The following is a 15,536-nucleotide window of genomic DNA, read 5'->3' as shown; positions in this document are numbered from 1 at the left end:
TAATTCTAGATGCAGTAGAACAAGGAGCCTATCCAAGACCCGCTCGGGAATTCTTCACCACATGCGCAACAGGCTGAAGAATACCCTTGTTATTAGAAGCACCAAGGGCCGTCCCACTACTCCATCCCATCTTCTCCAACATCGCACGACCACGATTCCCAGCTCCAATCTCCGGTGCAGATGCACCAACAACTTCACCATCCATGTAAGAAACACCCGCAGTAACACCACCACCACCACTTCTCGATTTGGTTTTCGGTCTTGACCCGTCCGGTCCCCATGACTGGAATAAGCGACGGTTCAACTTCCTTCCAGAGAGTAGAGAATCAACCTTGGAGATAGTTTTGCGCGTGTATCCAGGGGTACGAGAAGTCTTGATAAGAATAGGGAATCGATTGAGACCATTTCCTCGAGACTGGGATTTGAGATTGACGATATTCGCCAGCTCGTGAATTGTTTTGCGGCGGTTTTTCGTCATGGGAGGGAGGGAAAGACTGCAGTAGAATGCGATAGTTAGCAAGACTGTCGTGTAAATGAGAAAGAAACCAATAGGAAGGCAGATATGACATACGTTGACTTTGAAGACATGAGGAACGCTCGGAGCTCTGTCATCAACTCCTCCATATTCATTCCCTTCGAATATCTTGCCCTCAGATCCGCATTCTCAGGATCTTTACCGAGAAGACCCTGAGAACGAAGTTCTTCTCTCTCCTTCTTCTTTTCTTTCTTCTTCTTGCGATCGGTTTGCCAGACGTCTTGCAAGTGTTCCAGTTCGCTGTCAGAGAGCATCCAATCCATGTCCAGAGCAGGTGGTTTCTTGCCCCTGCCTGATTTCATGAGACTCGGTCGATTGAAATCCATAATATCAAACCCATAGTACGGATCGTCATCAATTGCATCCGCAAAGGCAGATGCAGACGGGAAAGCACCTTTTCCAGCTCGGCCCTTTTTCTTCTTGTGACTGGAAGCATATTCAAGGGCTAGTTGTTCAAGGAGATCAGTATCCAGATCATCCTCATCCTCGTCATCTTCGTCAGATTCCATATCCGATGTGCCGGGGGTCGCGAGTTCGATATCTTCCTTGTCGGATGTGGCAGATGGATCAGGTTTGGTGTCGAGGTACATTTTCGCTAAAACTAGTACATCCATGTTAGGAAGATCACTTCAATATGAAATGACTCGTTGCTTACCGTCGATCGAATCTTCAACTCCAACCTCGTCATTATCTTCCCCAGACGATGATCCAGAATTCACCATAACATCACTAACACCAGCACCGCCCTCAATCTCGGCTTGAGCCCGATCATCCTCTTCTTCTTCCTCGATGAGATACTCTTGATCCATGTTGGCAATATAATCCGCTATCATGTCATCATTCTCAGGCGACCATTGATGTCTCTTCCGTTGGGGTGGTTTGCGATGATTGTGGGTTGGGTGTGACTGTTGTGTCCGCAGCGTAAGCTCTTCTGTCCGGTGTACAGGCCCGGGCTCTGGAATTTTCTGGACAATATGGACCTCGGTTTCATCAATTACGATGGGCTTGGATGCATTGCGACCAGTGAAGACAACTTCATCTTCGCTGGTCTCATCCGACTGGTCGGGATCCGGTATCGTAGGATCAGGTAGACCGGTATCAGGCACGCTCTCCCCGACTGTGTCAATCACGAAAAGCGGCGGTTCCTCTTGCGCTTCTGTGTTCTTCTCCTCTGTATCTATCTGGGGTGGCTGCTGCTGCCGCTCTCCTTCACCCTCCGTCGTGCGATCAGGTTGTGATTCTGCCGGGTTTTCGACCGAAGAAGGACCGTCTTGCTCGACATTCTCGAATTCGCTACGTTGGAGCTCTCCCGCGCGAACAAACATCACCGCCTTGCTGCGAAGATTATTATGAGACCAGGATCGATGATGTGTTTCCGTATTTAAAGCCTCTTGCTGCATTGTGAACCGATGTGGCGAGGCCATTTCTGCAGTTGTCAGTCATGAAGATCGTGGCTTTGGGGGCCACATTTGGAAGAGATCTTACTTGGGGCTGTCATTGCCGGCCGTTTAGGACGGCCCTTCATCTTACCATGACGGGCCATGAGTGGTGGCGATGAGAGTTGAATAAGAAAGATGAAGTTGAAGACGAACGGTTGAAGTGGGACTGGGCGGTGGAGATGGTCCAGTTTGCATTTCTTACTAAGGCTGTTCATTAGTTAGTTAGTTTGTTAGTTACTAGTACAGTGATTAATTAATAGTAAGTAAATATCTATATGAATATATGTAAAAAGATCTAGATAATAGTATGAATTTCACGAGTATGTTTATATAAAACGAGATATAACTTCAGCTGTTGAAAGTAAACAAATCAACCAGACTCGACCATATCGAATGATCTCCAAAGTGACGTCGTCCTCCCCGCTTCGACTTGAACTTTTGCAATTTCAACGCGATTTGGTCGATTTTGAACTTTTCATATTTGTCTTCTATTTTATTCTTTCGTTTGATTATTTGAGGTTATTAGACCACTTTGGACTTGTTCAGGGTTCGCCAACCCGTATGTCATAATATCTATTGGGGGGGGTTTGCAGAGAGAGAGAGATATATATTTACATTCTACTCCGCCTAGACTGATGCACCTACACCACTGAACATACCACCACCATCTTTCCCAGATCAAACACCAAAGCGACTCGGACGGACATGGCGGGAGTCGATCTGGAGAAATGCAAGCGTATTGTACAATACTTCTGGGATCCCAAACCTAAGAATGACACTGTACCAGAGGCTCCGATCTGGTGCCTGGGCCAGGAGTACACCCCCACTCCCAAGGATGTCTCAAAGAGCACAGGTGAGCTCGTGATCTGCTATACCCACGGAGCCAGCAGTGAACTCACTGACAATCGCCCGGGAGAAGATGTGAGTCGAGGGGAAAGACCTGGGACAAACTCGGACGCCGCGGTCGGCAGTTCATGGCCAGAGGCATTTTTGGATGACTTCGAATCGAGGATATGGATGACATACCGATCAAACTTTACTCCCATCCCCGCAACAAGACACCAGAAGCAACCTCGTCGATGACGCTAGGTGTCCGTCTACGCAGTCAACTGATGGATTCACAGGGATTTACATCTGATACTGGTTGGGGGTGTATGATTAGATCTGGACAGAGTCTACTGGCGAACACGTTATCTATGATACAGCTGGGCCGAGGTGAATGAATATACTGCCAACACAGCACTATCTGGAGCCAACGCGAGCATACTGCTAACCAGCCAAATAGATTGGCGAAGGGGATCCTCACCCGAGGAAGAATCGAAATTACTTGCTATGTTTGCTGATCACCCGGATAGCCCATTCTCCGTACATCGATTTGTTCAACGTGGAGCAGAGTCATGTGGGAAATATCCTGGAGAATGGTTCGGGCCATCAGCGACAGCTCGCTGTATTCAGTATGGTTGATCTTATCTACCCCAGGTATCCCAGAAATCATACTAAATAAGCTTGCATAGATTGCTATCACACGAATGCGAATCTCCCAAACTGAGAGTCTACATCACAAACAATACGTCCGATGTGTACGAAGATGAAGTTGCCCGACTCGGCCGTGACGAGAATGGTCAACCAGTACCGGTTCTCGTGTTACTTGGACTGAGGCTGGGTATCGAGCAAGTTACCTCGGTGTACTGGGATGGACTTCGGGCTGCTCTGCAGTATCCGCAATCAGTTGGAATAGCTGGGTAAGTGAAGTAAGTCCGCTTCCACCTAGCTGGCAGATAACTTACGAAGAATCCAAACAGTGGACGTCCATCGGCATCTCACTATTTCGTAGGCGTTCAAGATTCCCATTTGTTCTTCTTGGACCCCCATTCCACGCGTCCAGCCCTACCTGTGCCGCAATCATCCAAGGTATACTCCCGGGAGGATCTTGATACCTGCCATACCCGTCGATTGCGACGAATACACATCAAAGACATGGATCCCAGTATGTTGATCGGATTCCTCATTCGAGACGAATCAGACTGGAAAGATTGGAAGCAGCGCGTGCAATCAACACCAGGAAAACCGATCATTCATATACTTGCATCTGGAGCGCCGACGGAGGAGGGAATGGAGAGGATGGAGGCGTTGGATGAAGTTGAAGCACTGGATGATTCTGAAGCAGAGTGAGCGGGTCAAATAATAGCAGAAAGACGAGGAACCACTGTCAAATGTACAGATCTAGAGAATGGAATCTAGCATGGGGAAAAAAAAGAATAGTTGAAATGCGATCAAGCATTTTGAAATTTCGTGTTCTAGTAGGGGAGGTTCAACCGTGCAACCAGCCCCCAGACCCGAGTTATGTTACACCGCACGAATTGGAGCAGTAACCATCAGAAAAAGTCGCCCATCGGGAAAAAAGAAATTGAGACCATCCCATGACACATTAGAAAACCCGCAAAACACCCATAACCGACCGCCTCCAAGCCCAGGAAAAGATCAGGAGGCAGATAAAAGAGTAAAAAGCGCAAAACGAAAAAAAAGTAGAAACCCGCTTATTTGGCGGAGGAAGAGTACTTGGTGACAGCCTTGGTACCCTCAGAGACGGCGTGCTTGGCCAGCTCACCGGGGAGGATCAGCCGCACGGAAGTCTGGATCTCTCGCGAGGAGATGGTGGACTTCTTGTTGTAAGCAGCCAGCTTGGAGGCCTCAGTGGCAACGCGCTCGAAGATATCTGAAAAAGCAAACATTAGTAAATGTTGACGCGAAAACGCGAAAGACGCGCCAGAAAAGTATAGATCAAAACATACCGTTGACAAAGGAGTTCAGGATGGACATGGCGCGAGTGGAGATACCAGTGTCGGGGTGGACCTGCTTGAGGACTGGAAAAACAATCAGTATAAGTTGCGTCTCATAATTGAAGATGAAAAAATTGGAAAAAATATTCCAAGTTCAATCCGAATTCAATTCAAAGTTCACTCACCCTTGTAGATGTAGGAGGAGTAGGTCTCCTTGCGGGTCTTTCCGCGCTTCTTCTTCTCGCCAGAGGCAGCGGCAGTCTTCTTGCCAGCCTCCTTCTTCTCAGCAGGGGCCTTGCCGGCAACGGGGGCCTTGCCGCCGGTGGAGGGAGTCTTGGTAGCAGCCTTGGGGGGGCATTTTGAATCAAAATTGATAAAGGTTGAAAAAGGGGAGAAAAGAGTAGATGGGAGAGAGACGAGACGTGAAAGATGGATGGATGGAAAGGAAAGGGTAAGAGAAACGCGGTGACGAGGGAACGCGGTCTTTATACTCGACCGCCAAAGACTCGTTGATCCCGGGGGAACGCAAAGGAGGCGGAATTTCAATACGGTAAGGGGGGTGTATGATCTGTATGATTAAAGAGGAGGGGACGCGTTTCAAGGTGTAGAAAGCGGGGAATGGATCATGCGGATCACTGGTATTGATTCGTCACGGTGTAATTTACAGCCACCTTGCCTGATCTGGTATGCCCGGGTCCCAGTGATCTGCATTCTGATTGGTTGATTCTGTTAAGCGAGGGCGTGATCTGGCGGTGTCTCTGCTTTGATTGCAAAGTCCAAACGTCACCCTCACCGCGTTCTTATAAACCCCCGGGGCCGCCTCGTCGTCGCCCTTCCACCTGCTCCCTTAACATCTCTCGACTATCTCGACCCCCATTCTCTTCACTTTTTTCAATTTCTTTTAACACCTTCAAATCCACTCCATCAAAATGACTGGCGGAAAATCTGGCGGCAAGGCTAGCGGCAGCAAGAACGCTCAGTCGTAAGTACTCCAATCCAAACATACAACTTCCATCCAATTTGGTTGATCTTTGGCTGGTTTCGCGTCATCTACTTTTTATGAACATTTCATTCTGACATAATCCTTTGCAGCCGTTCCTCCAAGGCCGGTCTGGCCTTCCCCGTTGGTCGTGTCCACCGTCTTCTCCGCAAGGGCAACTACGCTCAGCGTGTCGGTGCCGGTGCTCCCGTCTACCTGGCTGCCGTCCTTGAGTACCTCGCTGCTGAAATTCTCGAGTTGGCTGGTAACGCCGCCCGTGACAACAAGAAGACCCGTATCATCCCCCGTCACCTTCAGCTTGCCATCCGTAACGATGAGGAGTTGAACAAGCTTCTGGGTCACGTCACCATTGCCCAGGGTGGTGTTCTCCCCAACATTCACCAGAGTACGTTCCCGCATACATTCATGATCTTTTATTTCAATACCCATACTAATTGTTCTCCCCAGACCTTCTCCCCAAGAAGACCCCCAAGGCCGGCAAGGGCAGCCAGGAGCTGTAAAGGGTTTCTTTTCTTTCGCGGGTTTGATTTGTTTCTTTTTTCCGGCGTGGTTTGGTTCATTGACACGATAATGGGGTTATGGGACGGGCACGTTATGGCTCTGCGTTTTCTTTTTTCTTCAGCTTCCAGGTTGTACATTATGTCTGCGGACATGGAATGATACCGACGAACTTCAGCCTGTTCGATGGATTTTCAATTTTTTTTTCTCGGATTACTAGCCGGGTACAACCCGAATCAATAAAAGATTCTAGGTCCATTTCTTTCTGTGTAACGATCCACTTTATAGCTTGTATTCTCTCGGTCGTTCCCCGCGCTTCGCTGCGTTCTGGTTTATATGCTTAATGACCTTGTTTTTTTCAACTACATGTTAGAATTATCTGCATGAGAATAATCTCTGTATAGAGAAATTCCATATAGTCAGTGTACGGGTAGTCTTGATAATGATCAAATGCAAGATTCCGCCATACAATGACACGGTGAAAGACTACTTTGTTTTGTATTGCAGCAGCAAAGAACTACAACGATCTATGGAGGTAATCCATTGCAGGCTTCATGAATAAAGATAGATTTCCGTCATACAATGATACAGTAATGACTACTTTGACCGCAGAATGAAAAACGAACATTTTACTCTTAATATCTACACATTCTCTGGAATAAACCACATGGTCCCTTTGCTCCATCCCAGATATCAGACCCATAAATTCCACTCCATTAGTGAGCAGCCGGGGGAGCAGCATCTGTTGACAATTAGTATCTGTCTGCTTAAACCTGTGTGCTTTAATTATATCCGAGGGCAACGTACAAGGCAGAATACGAGCGGGCAAGTTTCTCTCCCATTTGTTTCCTGAATCCAGTCAGTCAAGTCCAATACATCCGATTCAACACTAGTCAACATACCACCGGGGGCAGTCGGATGCCGGTAAGGATCAGGGTGTTTCCATTCCTCGAGAATCTTCTCTGTTTCGCGCAGCAAGACCTGTATATCGATGTGAGTTGGGCGCATTTCTGGATATAGGGCGGGAAAGACGGGGCCAGGGCTAGATCGGAAGGCTCAGCATACCTGTTGCTGACGGGGATCGCGAACGTCCTTGTTGGCCTCGAAGAGGGATCGAATGTAAACGGCTTGTCCGCGCCAGACGGATCGGTGAACAGCCCAGTCCAGGGACAGCTTCAGTGATCGCCGATAGAGCGAACTGGGGTGGGAGGTCAGAACTGCGGACGGGATTGAAAGTGCTGAGGATCACTCACAGGGCGGGGGTAAGGGACATGATCGCTTGTCAGGGTACAATTGTAGCCCAGCTATAAAAGTGAGAAAGAAGAAGTCAAGCGCAGAGAGTCTCCCTGGACAATGCGCGTCAAACCGAGATGGGGGAAGATGCGGGTTGGTATTCTCAGCTTCCTCATTCGTCGTTCTGTGAAACTGCGCAGGCGGTGACTACGATAGCCTGAATGCCTTATTAATAGGGCATATACTGACACCCTATAAATCAGGCCATAATTACTGAGGTTGGCCAATCACAATGCGCGTAAGAACATTACTCCGCCTGCCGGCTTCCGCATCTCTCGGCTTCGGGAGCTTTTGGGCTTCGGCTACGTAACAGCAACAAGGAAAAGAGTGAGGCTTTTTTTCCCTCTCCTTTCCACTTTTATTCCCCTATATCCTTCCCCTTCCAACAGGGTTTATTGGTGACGTTGTTGTTATTATTTCCTTAATTCGCATATCATGTCCGCTCGACTTCCTCTTGCGCGCCTTTCGGGCCAGCGGTTGACGACTTTGTCCCGGGCCACTCGCGCCGCCAGCCGGGTTCGCGGCTTCCAGAGCCTTTCCACTGCCACCCGATCAAACGTCACTTCTAGAGCCTCTGGTCTTTTGCAAGCTTCCTCGGGGTAAGGAAAGTCCATCAATTGCCACCTGGCGCAATTGCTAACCTATACATATAGTATCAATGTCTCGCGTAACCTTGCGCCCTTCGTTGGCTCCCAGATCCGCACCTACGGTAATTACAGCCATCGGAATACGTCTTGAGAGACGATAATGCGAAAGAGTTGATACTAATTACGTCTGCGATCAGCTGATTCCATCGTAAAGGTCCCCCAGATGGCCGAGTCGATCACAGAGGGTACCCTGAAGCAATTTTCCAAACGTATGGACTGACGTCAACAATATTTACGATTCGAGCGGATGCTAAATAAATGCATAGAGGTTGGCGAGTTCGTTGAGCGTGATGAGGAGATTGCCACTATTGAGACCGACAAGGTATGGTCTTTTGCCTCGTAATCAAACAGAATACCTTGCAAATTCTAACCTATCGCGCGTTAGATCGACGTGTCTGTGAATGCCCCCGAGTCCGGTGTTATCAAGGAGCTTCTTGTCAGTGAGGAGGATACTGTCACCGTCGGACAGGAGATCATCAAGCTGGAGCCCGGTGAGGCACCTGAGGGTGGCAAGCAGGAGGCTGCTTCCGAGCAACCTAAGGAGGCTGAGAAGCCCAAGGAGTCCGCCCCTGCTGAGAAGCCTAAGGAGACTCAAGCTGAGAAGCCGAAGGAGCCCCAGGCTGAGAAGCCTAAGCCTGCTCCTGCTCCTGCTCAGAAGCCCAAGGAGGAGCCCAAGGAGTCCAAGCCCGCTGTCGGTGGCCGTGAGGAGCGCCGCGTATGTTTCCCCGCGTGCATGATACAACTAAAACAACGCTTGATTCTAATATAATTGAAATAACAGGTCAAGATGAACCGGATGCGTCTCCGTATCGCTGAGCGCCTCAAGCAGTCCCAGAACACCGCCGCTTCCCTGACCACCTTCAACGAGGTTGACATGTCCTCGCTGATGGAGTTCCGCAAGCTCTACAAGGATGACATCCTGAAGAAGACCGGTGTGAAGCTGGGCTTCATGAGCGCCTTCTCCCGTGCCTGTGTTCTGGCCATGAAGGAGGTTCCTGCCGTCAACGCCTCCATCGAGGGCCCCAACGGTGGTGACACCATTGTCTACCGCGACTACGTCGATATCAGTGTTGCTGTTGCCACCGAGAAGGGTCTCGTCACCCCCGTTGTCCGTAACACTGAGACTATGGACCTGGTTGGCATTGAGCAGTCCATTGCCGATTTGGGCAAGAAGGTAGGTTTTTAAGCAGCACCACTGGCATTGCTCGGACTCATGCTAATACTATCATTCTACAGGCCCGTGACAACAAGCTCACCATTGAGGATATGGCCGGTGGTACTTTCACCATCAGCAACGTAAGTTTATTCAATCGTCGCGCGGTTTGTCCGAATCATCCATGCTAACTTGAACAGGGTGGTGTCTTCGGTTCTTTGATGGGTACCCCCATCATCAACCTCCCCCAGACCGGTAAGTTTATTCCCACCACTTTTAAGTGACCCTTTGCTAATTCTCTCCAGCTGTTCTGGGTCTCCACGCCATCAAGGATAAGCCCGTCGCCATCAACGGCAAGGTCGAGATCCGCCCGGTAAGAACCAGCTTTGTCCTAGCCCGCCTAAATATCACGCTAACTGTCATCTCGCAGATGATGTACCTCGCTCTCACATATGACCACCGTCTCCTGGATGGTCGTGAGGCCGTCACTTTCTTGGTCAAGGTCAAGGAGTACATCGAGGACCCCCGGCGCATGCTGCTCGGGTAAATGATTCATACCCACACCCTTGGTCGATCTGTGTTTTAATGTGCTTGTATCTGTCATTGGCACGACCTGTAGATTATCCAATTCAAGATAAACCCGCCATTTAAGATATTTTTTCTTCGCGTAGCTTCAGCGTAGCTTGGGTGGTCTCGCCTCTGTCTTCCATGGTGTATCACCGAATCCCAACCCTCTGTAAAAGTAACTCCGTTTCCATCCGACTCAGATTCCCCAACTTCCCCCGTTCAAGCTGCATAAGGACCGGCTGGTCAAGCGTAGTCATGAGATCCAACAAGAACTGCATAACCATCTCCTTAAATCGAGAGATTGGATATTTCTCTCTAGCCTTCGACACCGTGTGACCATTAACTTCTCTGACACAATCCTGCCATATAGACAACCACCTCTGTTCCCGAGGGTCATCATCAATCATCCACGACCGAAGATCATCAGTTGACTTTCTCGCCACTGCTACTTCCGCTGCTTCTGAAGAAGATTCATGATACCCGAGCCATCCAGGTCCAAGTTCTCTCACGAGCAATTCACCTTGAATAACGAACTGAGCACCAACGTCTAACCATCTCGACTGGGAGACTTTATGAGTGGCAGAGTGACATAGATCCATGAAGGAGACACCGATTGTTGAAATGGTTGGTTCAATTTCATATTCCCCATGACGTCGAAGAGCATGCGCAACTCCCAGAAGATCCAACTTTATCCTCAGATCTTGACATATTGAAGAAGGCGATATGATTTTTTCAAAGGCTAATACCCGTAATTAGCCCCTCGCCTCCTAGCACACTATTGTTCTCCTTTCTCTCGGTATTCACTTACCGTTTAATGACGCCACAAGCCAATCCGCCTCCTCTGCTTTGTTTTTATCGAGGGGTGTCTCCGCGGCGGAGAAGGTCTGTTCGATCGCGAGACAGACTAGATAATCCAGTATTAGGCAGTCCACATCAGATTGGAGTTCTGGATCTACTCTTGGAGACCCAGATAAGTCTAACTGAGACATATCAAGAGGGGGTTGGGCTGTTGTGAGGAATTCTCGTGATTTGCGAAAGTGGAGATCTGCGGACGCGTTTTGGTGGGGAAGACAGCTGAGTTGGATAAGTGTGGTGACATGGTTATAAGGGGGTATTTCTACTGTGATTTTCTCGTGTACTACCGTGTACAACACAATGGTTCTCTTGGTAGTATCTGTATTTGTAGTATAATAACTCCAAGTGCTAGATTTCGCCAGTAAGGGTCTAATATATTCCCCAACTAAGTTGCGTAGACGTGTGGAGTGGTCATTATAGGTAAAGATATATATCACCATATTCAACCGCATTTTCTGTTAATTAAGAATAATGCTCACACGTTATGTTACCTAGTCGCTGTGCTTGACCAGAGACCACTAGGTGCTCATATAAGTGAATAAGTATATATAAAACCAGAATTTCGACCTTTTGATCCCGGATTGATGCCCTATATTGATATTTTATAGTTCCTATACAACAGATGCTTCACCTAGCATATCATCCTAACTCAGGTCTTAGCTGGTACATACGACCATAGGGTGTGGAGAACAGGGCTTCCCGTCCGCTCAGCCGTACTTAAGCCACACGCCGGCAGGTTAGTAGTATGGTGGGTGACCACATGCGAATCCCTGCTGTTGTATGTTTTTTTAATTTTTTTGTTTATCCCTTCTCTCTCTTTTCTGGTTGCTTTTGACCTAAGCATGTTTCTTTCCTATGGTTTTCTATTCCCATGGAGATTCTCTACCCACAAACACAGTTACTATACGGTTCATAAGGATTGATTTTTAACCTCCTGAATTCGAACTCGTATTTATCCCGAGGCGGTGAAGCATAATTGCTTTTGAGCTCCCGATGATTAGTCATATATCATATATCAAGTTGATGCCCCCTGTGATATATTGATCGCGACAAATGCGGAGGACGAAATTTCTCTCTCAACATGACAGGCCCTCTTTTACTATGAGGAAACATGATTCGATTGGAAGATGCTCTAACCGACGATGACAATATCTTGCACCGACTAGACTATCCTCTGAAAATGAAGATCTTCTGTTCATACCCCCTTACCCACCAACATGATATCGAGTCGTTGGTCTCGTTTTATCTTTGTGTGGAATACTGTTAGGTTGCAGATGAAGTAGAATGGTTATTTGGAAGTTATAATGTCTTCATTCCGGTCTATATAGGTCATCAAGAAAAGGTTTTCGTGCTCTGATATCTTTCAAAACAGGTGAAGAGACTTTTCCTGGCAATACCGACGAGAAACTGTGATGTGAAATTGCTGTGTATATCTGGATATATAAGAATTGTCCAGATGTCCCAATATCTACTCTTCATGGGTTCGCATTCTCCAATGGATAAGCAGTAAATAAATCTTCTGTCGACTTGACTGAGAAGAATTTTGAATAATTTTATATTCAGTTCGTCCAGGAGAACTGTACAATACTACTTACAAGATAGTATTGGTATATTAAAAAACCATTAAATTATAGATTCGATATCCAAAAATATATCTATTTGTTGGTACCACAAATACTAGTATTATCAAAATAGAATATACGATTATCAGTTTCGTTGTGTAACGGTACTAACTAAGGTACAAGCTAGCACTTGTTGACTAGGTGAGAGGATAATGGAAGAAGAAGAACAGGAGATCAATTCAATCACTTAGTAGGATATATAGAGAGACTGATGCTTGAAGAATCTTCAAGCAATCAGGATAACACGAGCGAAGTCATTCAATCTTTTCCTCACGTGCCTTCTTCGAGGAAGAAGCGGTGTCGAATCGGGGTCGAAGTGTGAGGATCAGTAGCTTCACCGTATTGTCCTCCAGATTCTTTGTCAGGAATCCCGTGACATTATCCAAGTAATATCCTTGTCAATAAAGATTGATATATTATATCTTTGATTTATTTAGAATAGATCTGTGTTTTCCCGATTGAACTATGCACGCCACCGTACTGGCTAACTAATCGATCCATTGATAATATTGAAAATAAGTATATCTGCAAAGATTCCAAAAGACCATGTCTGAGTTCATAGATGTGTTTAAAGAACAGAAACAAAAAATTGTCACCAGGATTGAAGTATACAACACCCCCAAGCACTCGATATCGATCCGAAGCCTAAACCCTTTCAGATCACCTGCATATAGCGGCCCACCCGAGCCCTACTGTATATAAGATCACATACACACTCAGGATTCTTGAGCTCTTCAAGAATCAGTCTGTGTATCAACCCATCCTACCTGATTCCTATTATCCGATACCTTTGCCTAGTCACAGGTTTCTAGCCTGACAACTTAGTAACCATTACAAAAATACAGGATCTCGGCCTCTTTCAGACTGAAATTATGAGAAAATACTGGAATAGAGAGAATTTTTGGTATTTCCAAGCACTCTACAGTCCGAAATATCTGTTTTGTGTATTCAATGAATATATCCAGTGTATATTTTGTCAGGAACACTGTATTCAGCAGATCCTTGATCGGACAGTCAGCCCATACTGGACTCCAAATACAGAAAAATTCATTCAAGCAAAGATTGTACAAGAGACGGAGTATAAGAATCAATTGAGGAGATGATTCGCTGAAGATGGCAATATACAGTTCGTGACTGTATACTGTCGAATATAGTCAAGTCAATATTTATATTTGTCTCTGTATTGTCACGATGTGTGTTGTTTATCGCAAGCATCTGTCGCTCAGTCCTTTTTATTTGTCTGTCTCCCTTCTTGTGCTTCTGACCCCGAAGATACCACTCGACCAATGCTTGGATTATCGGCGATTTACTGCGAGGGTATAAAGACATTGAAATACCCTCGAGCTCTGCGGGCTTCTTTTCCAGGTGACATCGATATATTGATCAGTGGATTTTGCTCGATTCTCTTTGTACCAGAGATATCTCTTTTACTTTGATCGCTTATATTGTTTTTGCATCTTCTAATAAGGATCTCAGAAAGTAGCAGAATACAAAGTGGAGCAGAAGACCATTGCGAATATCGTGGAGGGGGGTTGAAATAGTGTCAGATATTGAGCTCCCATGCGGCCTTTGCGGTTTCAAAAATCTAGAAGTAGATCGATATTCGGAAATAATTACAACAAATAATGAACAAACTATTCTCCGAATCTTTCTATAGAGGTTGCTTTATTGCATGGAGATAATTGTAACCCAGTCGAATCACTCTACTTATGCGACTTGCGAAGTCAAACAACCAGAGCTACCAGCCATGCAGGCTCACCAGTTGCTAGGCCTGCGCTGGTTGGTTGGTTGATTAGTTTATGGAAGCTACATTGCTGAGGGAGAGGACTGAAATTGTGTAGGGGTACGAGCCAAAGTCATATTTCAGAGGGTTTATATTTGTAGAGTACTATATACTCGCGAAAAGCAGGAAGCAAGATATGAGTCTGTCCTGTTGACAATCCTCTCGAACTAGAGGTCTATCATTTTTCCTGATCTAAGACCAATAGTCGTAACAGTCGTGATAGAAGCTTTGGGCAGCAAAACATCCGGGTTTTCTATTATGCAGTGAAAGAAAACTCCCTATAATCCACTGAACTTTCTCGCAACATGCAGGGAATCCTGTCTTCGAAAAAACATCATATCGCGACTCTTTTGGGCCCAAGTTGTTTCCCTGTATATATTTCTTTTGGGTAACTAGACACTGTAATTTCGAAGTGACCTTATACCCCAAACAATAAACCTGAGTCGAAAGAAGGCACCATCGAACAGATGAAAGGCAATTGGGAGCTTAGCTCCCTACTTGAATGAATCTGTGCAACAAACAATCGAGTTCTTCTACAAACAATCCTGTTCTACAATCTGTGACTGGTCACATCAACTCTCAGTGTTTATTTTCTTGACAAGAAAATAAACACAACATAAACATTGAGAATGCTGGATATATGACTGCATTTGGACAAGCTATAACAGAATAGAAAGGACACAATAGCACTACAAAGTCTAGAAACCCTAGACAAGGACTAGTCTCTTTCACCGCTGTTTTCTAGAATAGCATCGCCTTGACAGGAGTACAAAATGGCATCTTGCAGTTGGAGTAGTAATCGCTCTTTAAACATGACTCTTACTCCAATCTCACTCATCACCCAAATTATATAGATTTGACATTACTAATTATAGCCCACTTAGTCCTAACTTCTTTATTAGCTGATACATACGACCATAGGGTGTGGAGAACAGGGCTTCCCGTCCGCTCAGCCGTACTTAAGCCACACGCCGGCAGGTTAGTAGTATGGTGGGTGACCACATGCGAATCCCTGCTGTTGTATGTTTTTTGTTTTTGCTTGTTGTTTGTCATATTCATTGTGTCTCGTGTTCTTGCCGCTTTACTCTTCAGTCTGTTTAGCCTTCTCACCTGGACGCCCTGAAGCCCATGAACCGATGACCTGGCTCCTCGGCTAAACCTGCTGCTCTTTTTGAGGCTATTGCAAACCATCTCACCCTTCACGTTTGCCATCTTCAAGGGATATGAACCTGGCTTCTTGCTGACATTGTACAAACCAGGTAACTAACCAATCATCAATGTTTGGTCTGATCCTAACTACATATTTTCGAAAGACACACCGAAGATTTTGTCGGCGAAGGAGGCGCAGAAACGAATACAACAAA

The 15,536-nt window shown here is 46.4% G+C and overlaps 9 protein-coding genes across 9 annotated transcripts, besides 2 other annotated features; 5 read left to right on the top strand and 4 right to left on the bottom strand.

Annotated features, from left to right (window-relative positions):
• Window positions 1-28: 28 nt before the first annotated feature.
• On the bottom strand, window positions 29-2,078 carry N7469_000579 (uncharacterized protein; the record flags this gene model as incomplete). The annotated part of the gene is made up of 4 exons (XM_056639499.1): window positions 29-494; window positions 572-1,136; window positions 1,191-1,961; window positions 2,021-2,078. The coding sequence occupies 4 exons, from the start codon at window positions 2,076-2,078 to the stop codon at window positions 29-31; spliced, it is 1,860 nt and encodes a 619-aa protein (XP_056505256.1).
• A 601-nt stretch (window positions 2,079-2,679) lies between these two features.
• On the top strand, window positions 2,680-4,146 carry N7469_000578 (cysteine protease ATG4; the record flags this gene model as incomplete). The annotated part of the gene is made up of 5 exons (XM_056639498.1): window positions 2,680-2,895; window positions 2,985-3,189; window positions 3,260-3,428; window positions 3,489-3,716; window positions 3,777-4,146. The coding sequence occupies 5 exons, from the start codon at window positions 2,680-2,682 to the stop codon at window positions 4,144-4,146; spliced, it is 1,188 nt and encodes a 395-aa protein (XP_056505255.1).
• A 360-nt stretch (window positions 4,147-4,506) lies between these two features.
• On the bottom strand, window positions 4,507-5,465 carry N7469_000577 (histone H2B family protein; the record flags this gene model as incomplete). The annotated part of the gene is made up of 4 exons (XM_056639497.1): window positions 4,507-4,690; window positions 4,767-4,838; window positions 4,940-5,099; window positions 5,391-5,465. 4 exons carry the CDS (start codon window positions 5,463-5,465, stop codon window positions 4,512-4,514), a joined length of 486 nt encoding a protein of 161 aa, XP_056505254.1. The 3' UTR covers window positions 4,507-4,511.
• A 218-nt stretch (window positions 5,466-5,683) lies between these two features.
• On the top strand, window positions 5,684-6,254 carry N7469_000576 (histone H2A; the record flags this gene model as incomplete). The annotated part of the gene is made up of 3 exons (XM_056639496.1): window positions 5,684-5,736; window positions 5,847-6,139; window positions 6,202-6,254. 3 exons carry the CDS (start codon window positions 5,684-5,686, stop codon window positions 6,252-6,254), a joined length of 399 nt encoding a protein of 132 aa, XP_056505253.1.
• A 714-nt stretch (window positions 6,255-6,968) lies between these two features.
• N7469_000575 (NADH dehydrogenase [ubiquinone] 1 beta subcomplex subunit 9) lies at window positions 6,969-7,525 on the bottom strand (the record flags this gene model as incomplete). Its single annotated transcript, XM_056639495.1, has 5 exons — window positions 6,969-6,994; window positions 7,060-7,101; window positions 7,155-7,233; window positions 7,318-7,450; window positions 7,506-7,525. The coding sequence occupies 5 exons, from the start codon at window positions 7,523-7,525 to the stop codon at window positions 6,969-6,971; spliced, it is 300 nt and encodes a 99-aa protein (XP_056505252.1).
• A 455-nt stretch (window positions 7,526-7,980) lies between these two features.
• On the top strand, window positions 7,981-9,892 carry N7469_000574 (uncharacterized protein; the record flags this gene model as incomplete). Its single annotated transcript, XM_056639494.1, has 10 exons — window positions 7,981-8,144; window positions 8,199-8,254; window positions 8,330-8,401; window positions 8,459-8,514; window positions 8,578-8,907; window positions 8,974-9,366; window positions 9,429-9,488; window positions 9,546-9,600; window positions 9,651-9,718; window positions 9,776-9,892. The coding sequence occupies 10 exons, from the start codon at window positions 7,981-7,983 to the stop codon at window positions 9,890-9,892; spliced, it is 1,371 nt and encodes a 456-aa protein (XP_056505251.1).
• Window positions 9,893-10,061: 169 nt separating this feature from the next.
• On the bottom strand, window positions 10,062-10,901 carry N7469_000573 (uncharacterized protein; the record flags this gene model as incomplete). The annotated part of the gene is made up of 2 exons (XM_056639493.1): window positions 10,062-10,612; window positions 10,721-10,901. 2 exons carry the CDS (start codon window positions 10,899-10,901, stop codon window positions 10,062-10,064), a joined length of 732 nt encoding a protein of 243 aa, XP_056505250.1.
• Window positions 10,902-11,878: 977 nt separating this feature from the next.
• N7469_000572 (uncharacterized protein) lies at window positions 11,879-12,277 on the top strand (the record flags this gene model as incomplete). The annotated part of the gene is given in 3 exon segments (XM_056639492.1): window positions 11,879-12,019; window positions 12,035-12,109; window positions 12,140-12,277. The coding sequence occupies 3 exon segments, from the start codon at window positions 11,879-11,881 to the stop codon at window positions 12,275-12,277; spliced, it is 354 nt and encodes a 117-aa protein (XP_056505249.1).
• A 658-nt stretch (window positions 12,278-12,935) lies between these two features.
• Window positions 12,936-13,492, top strand: N7469_000571 (uncharacterized protein; the record flags this gene model as incomplete). Its single annotated transcript, XM_056639491.1, has 2 exons — window positions 12,936-12,995; window positions 13,253-13,492. The coding sequence occupies 2 exons, from the start codon at window positions 12,936-12,938 to the stop codon at window positions 13,490-13,492; spliced, it is 300 nt and encodes a 99-aa protein (XP_056505248.1).
• Window positions 13,493-15,018: 1,526 nt separating this feature from the next.
• Window positions 15,019-15,258: a sequence feature (Protein overlapping with rRNA (N7469_000570, KAJ5242243.1) was converted to a misc_feature.).
• Window positions 15,259-15,282: 24 nt separating this feature from the next.
• Window positions 15,283-15,384: a sequence feature (Protein overlapping with rRNA (N7469_000570, KAJ5242243.1) was converted to a misc_feature.).
• Between the last annotated feature and the right edge of the window lie 152 nt (window positions 15,385-15,536).

Source organism: Penicillium citrinum (genome assembly GCF_028827155.1).
Source record: "Penicillium citrinum strain IBT 23319 chromosome Unknown utg000001l:1.0-4955037.0:1.0-4956770.0, whole genome shotgun sequence".
Lineage (NCBI taxonomy): Eukaryota > Fungi > Ascomycota > Eurotiomycetes > Eurotiales > Aspergillaceae > Penicillium > Penicillium citrinum.
This window is presented reverse-complemented; position numbering and strand designations above follow the sequence as displayed.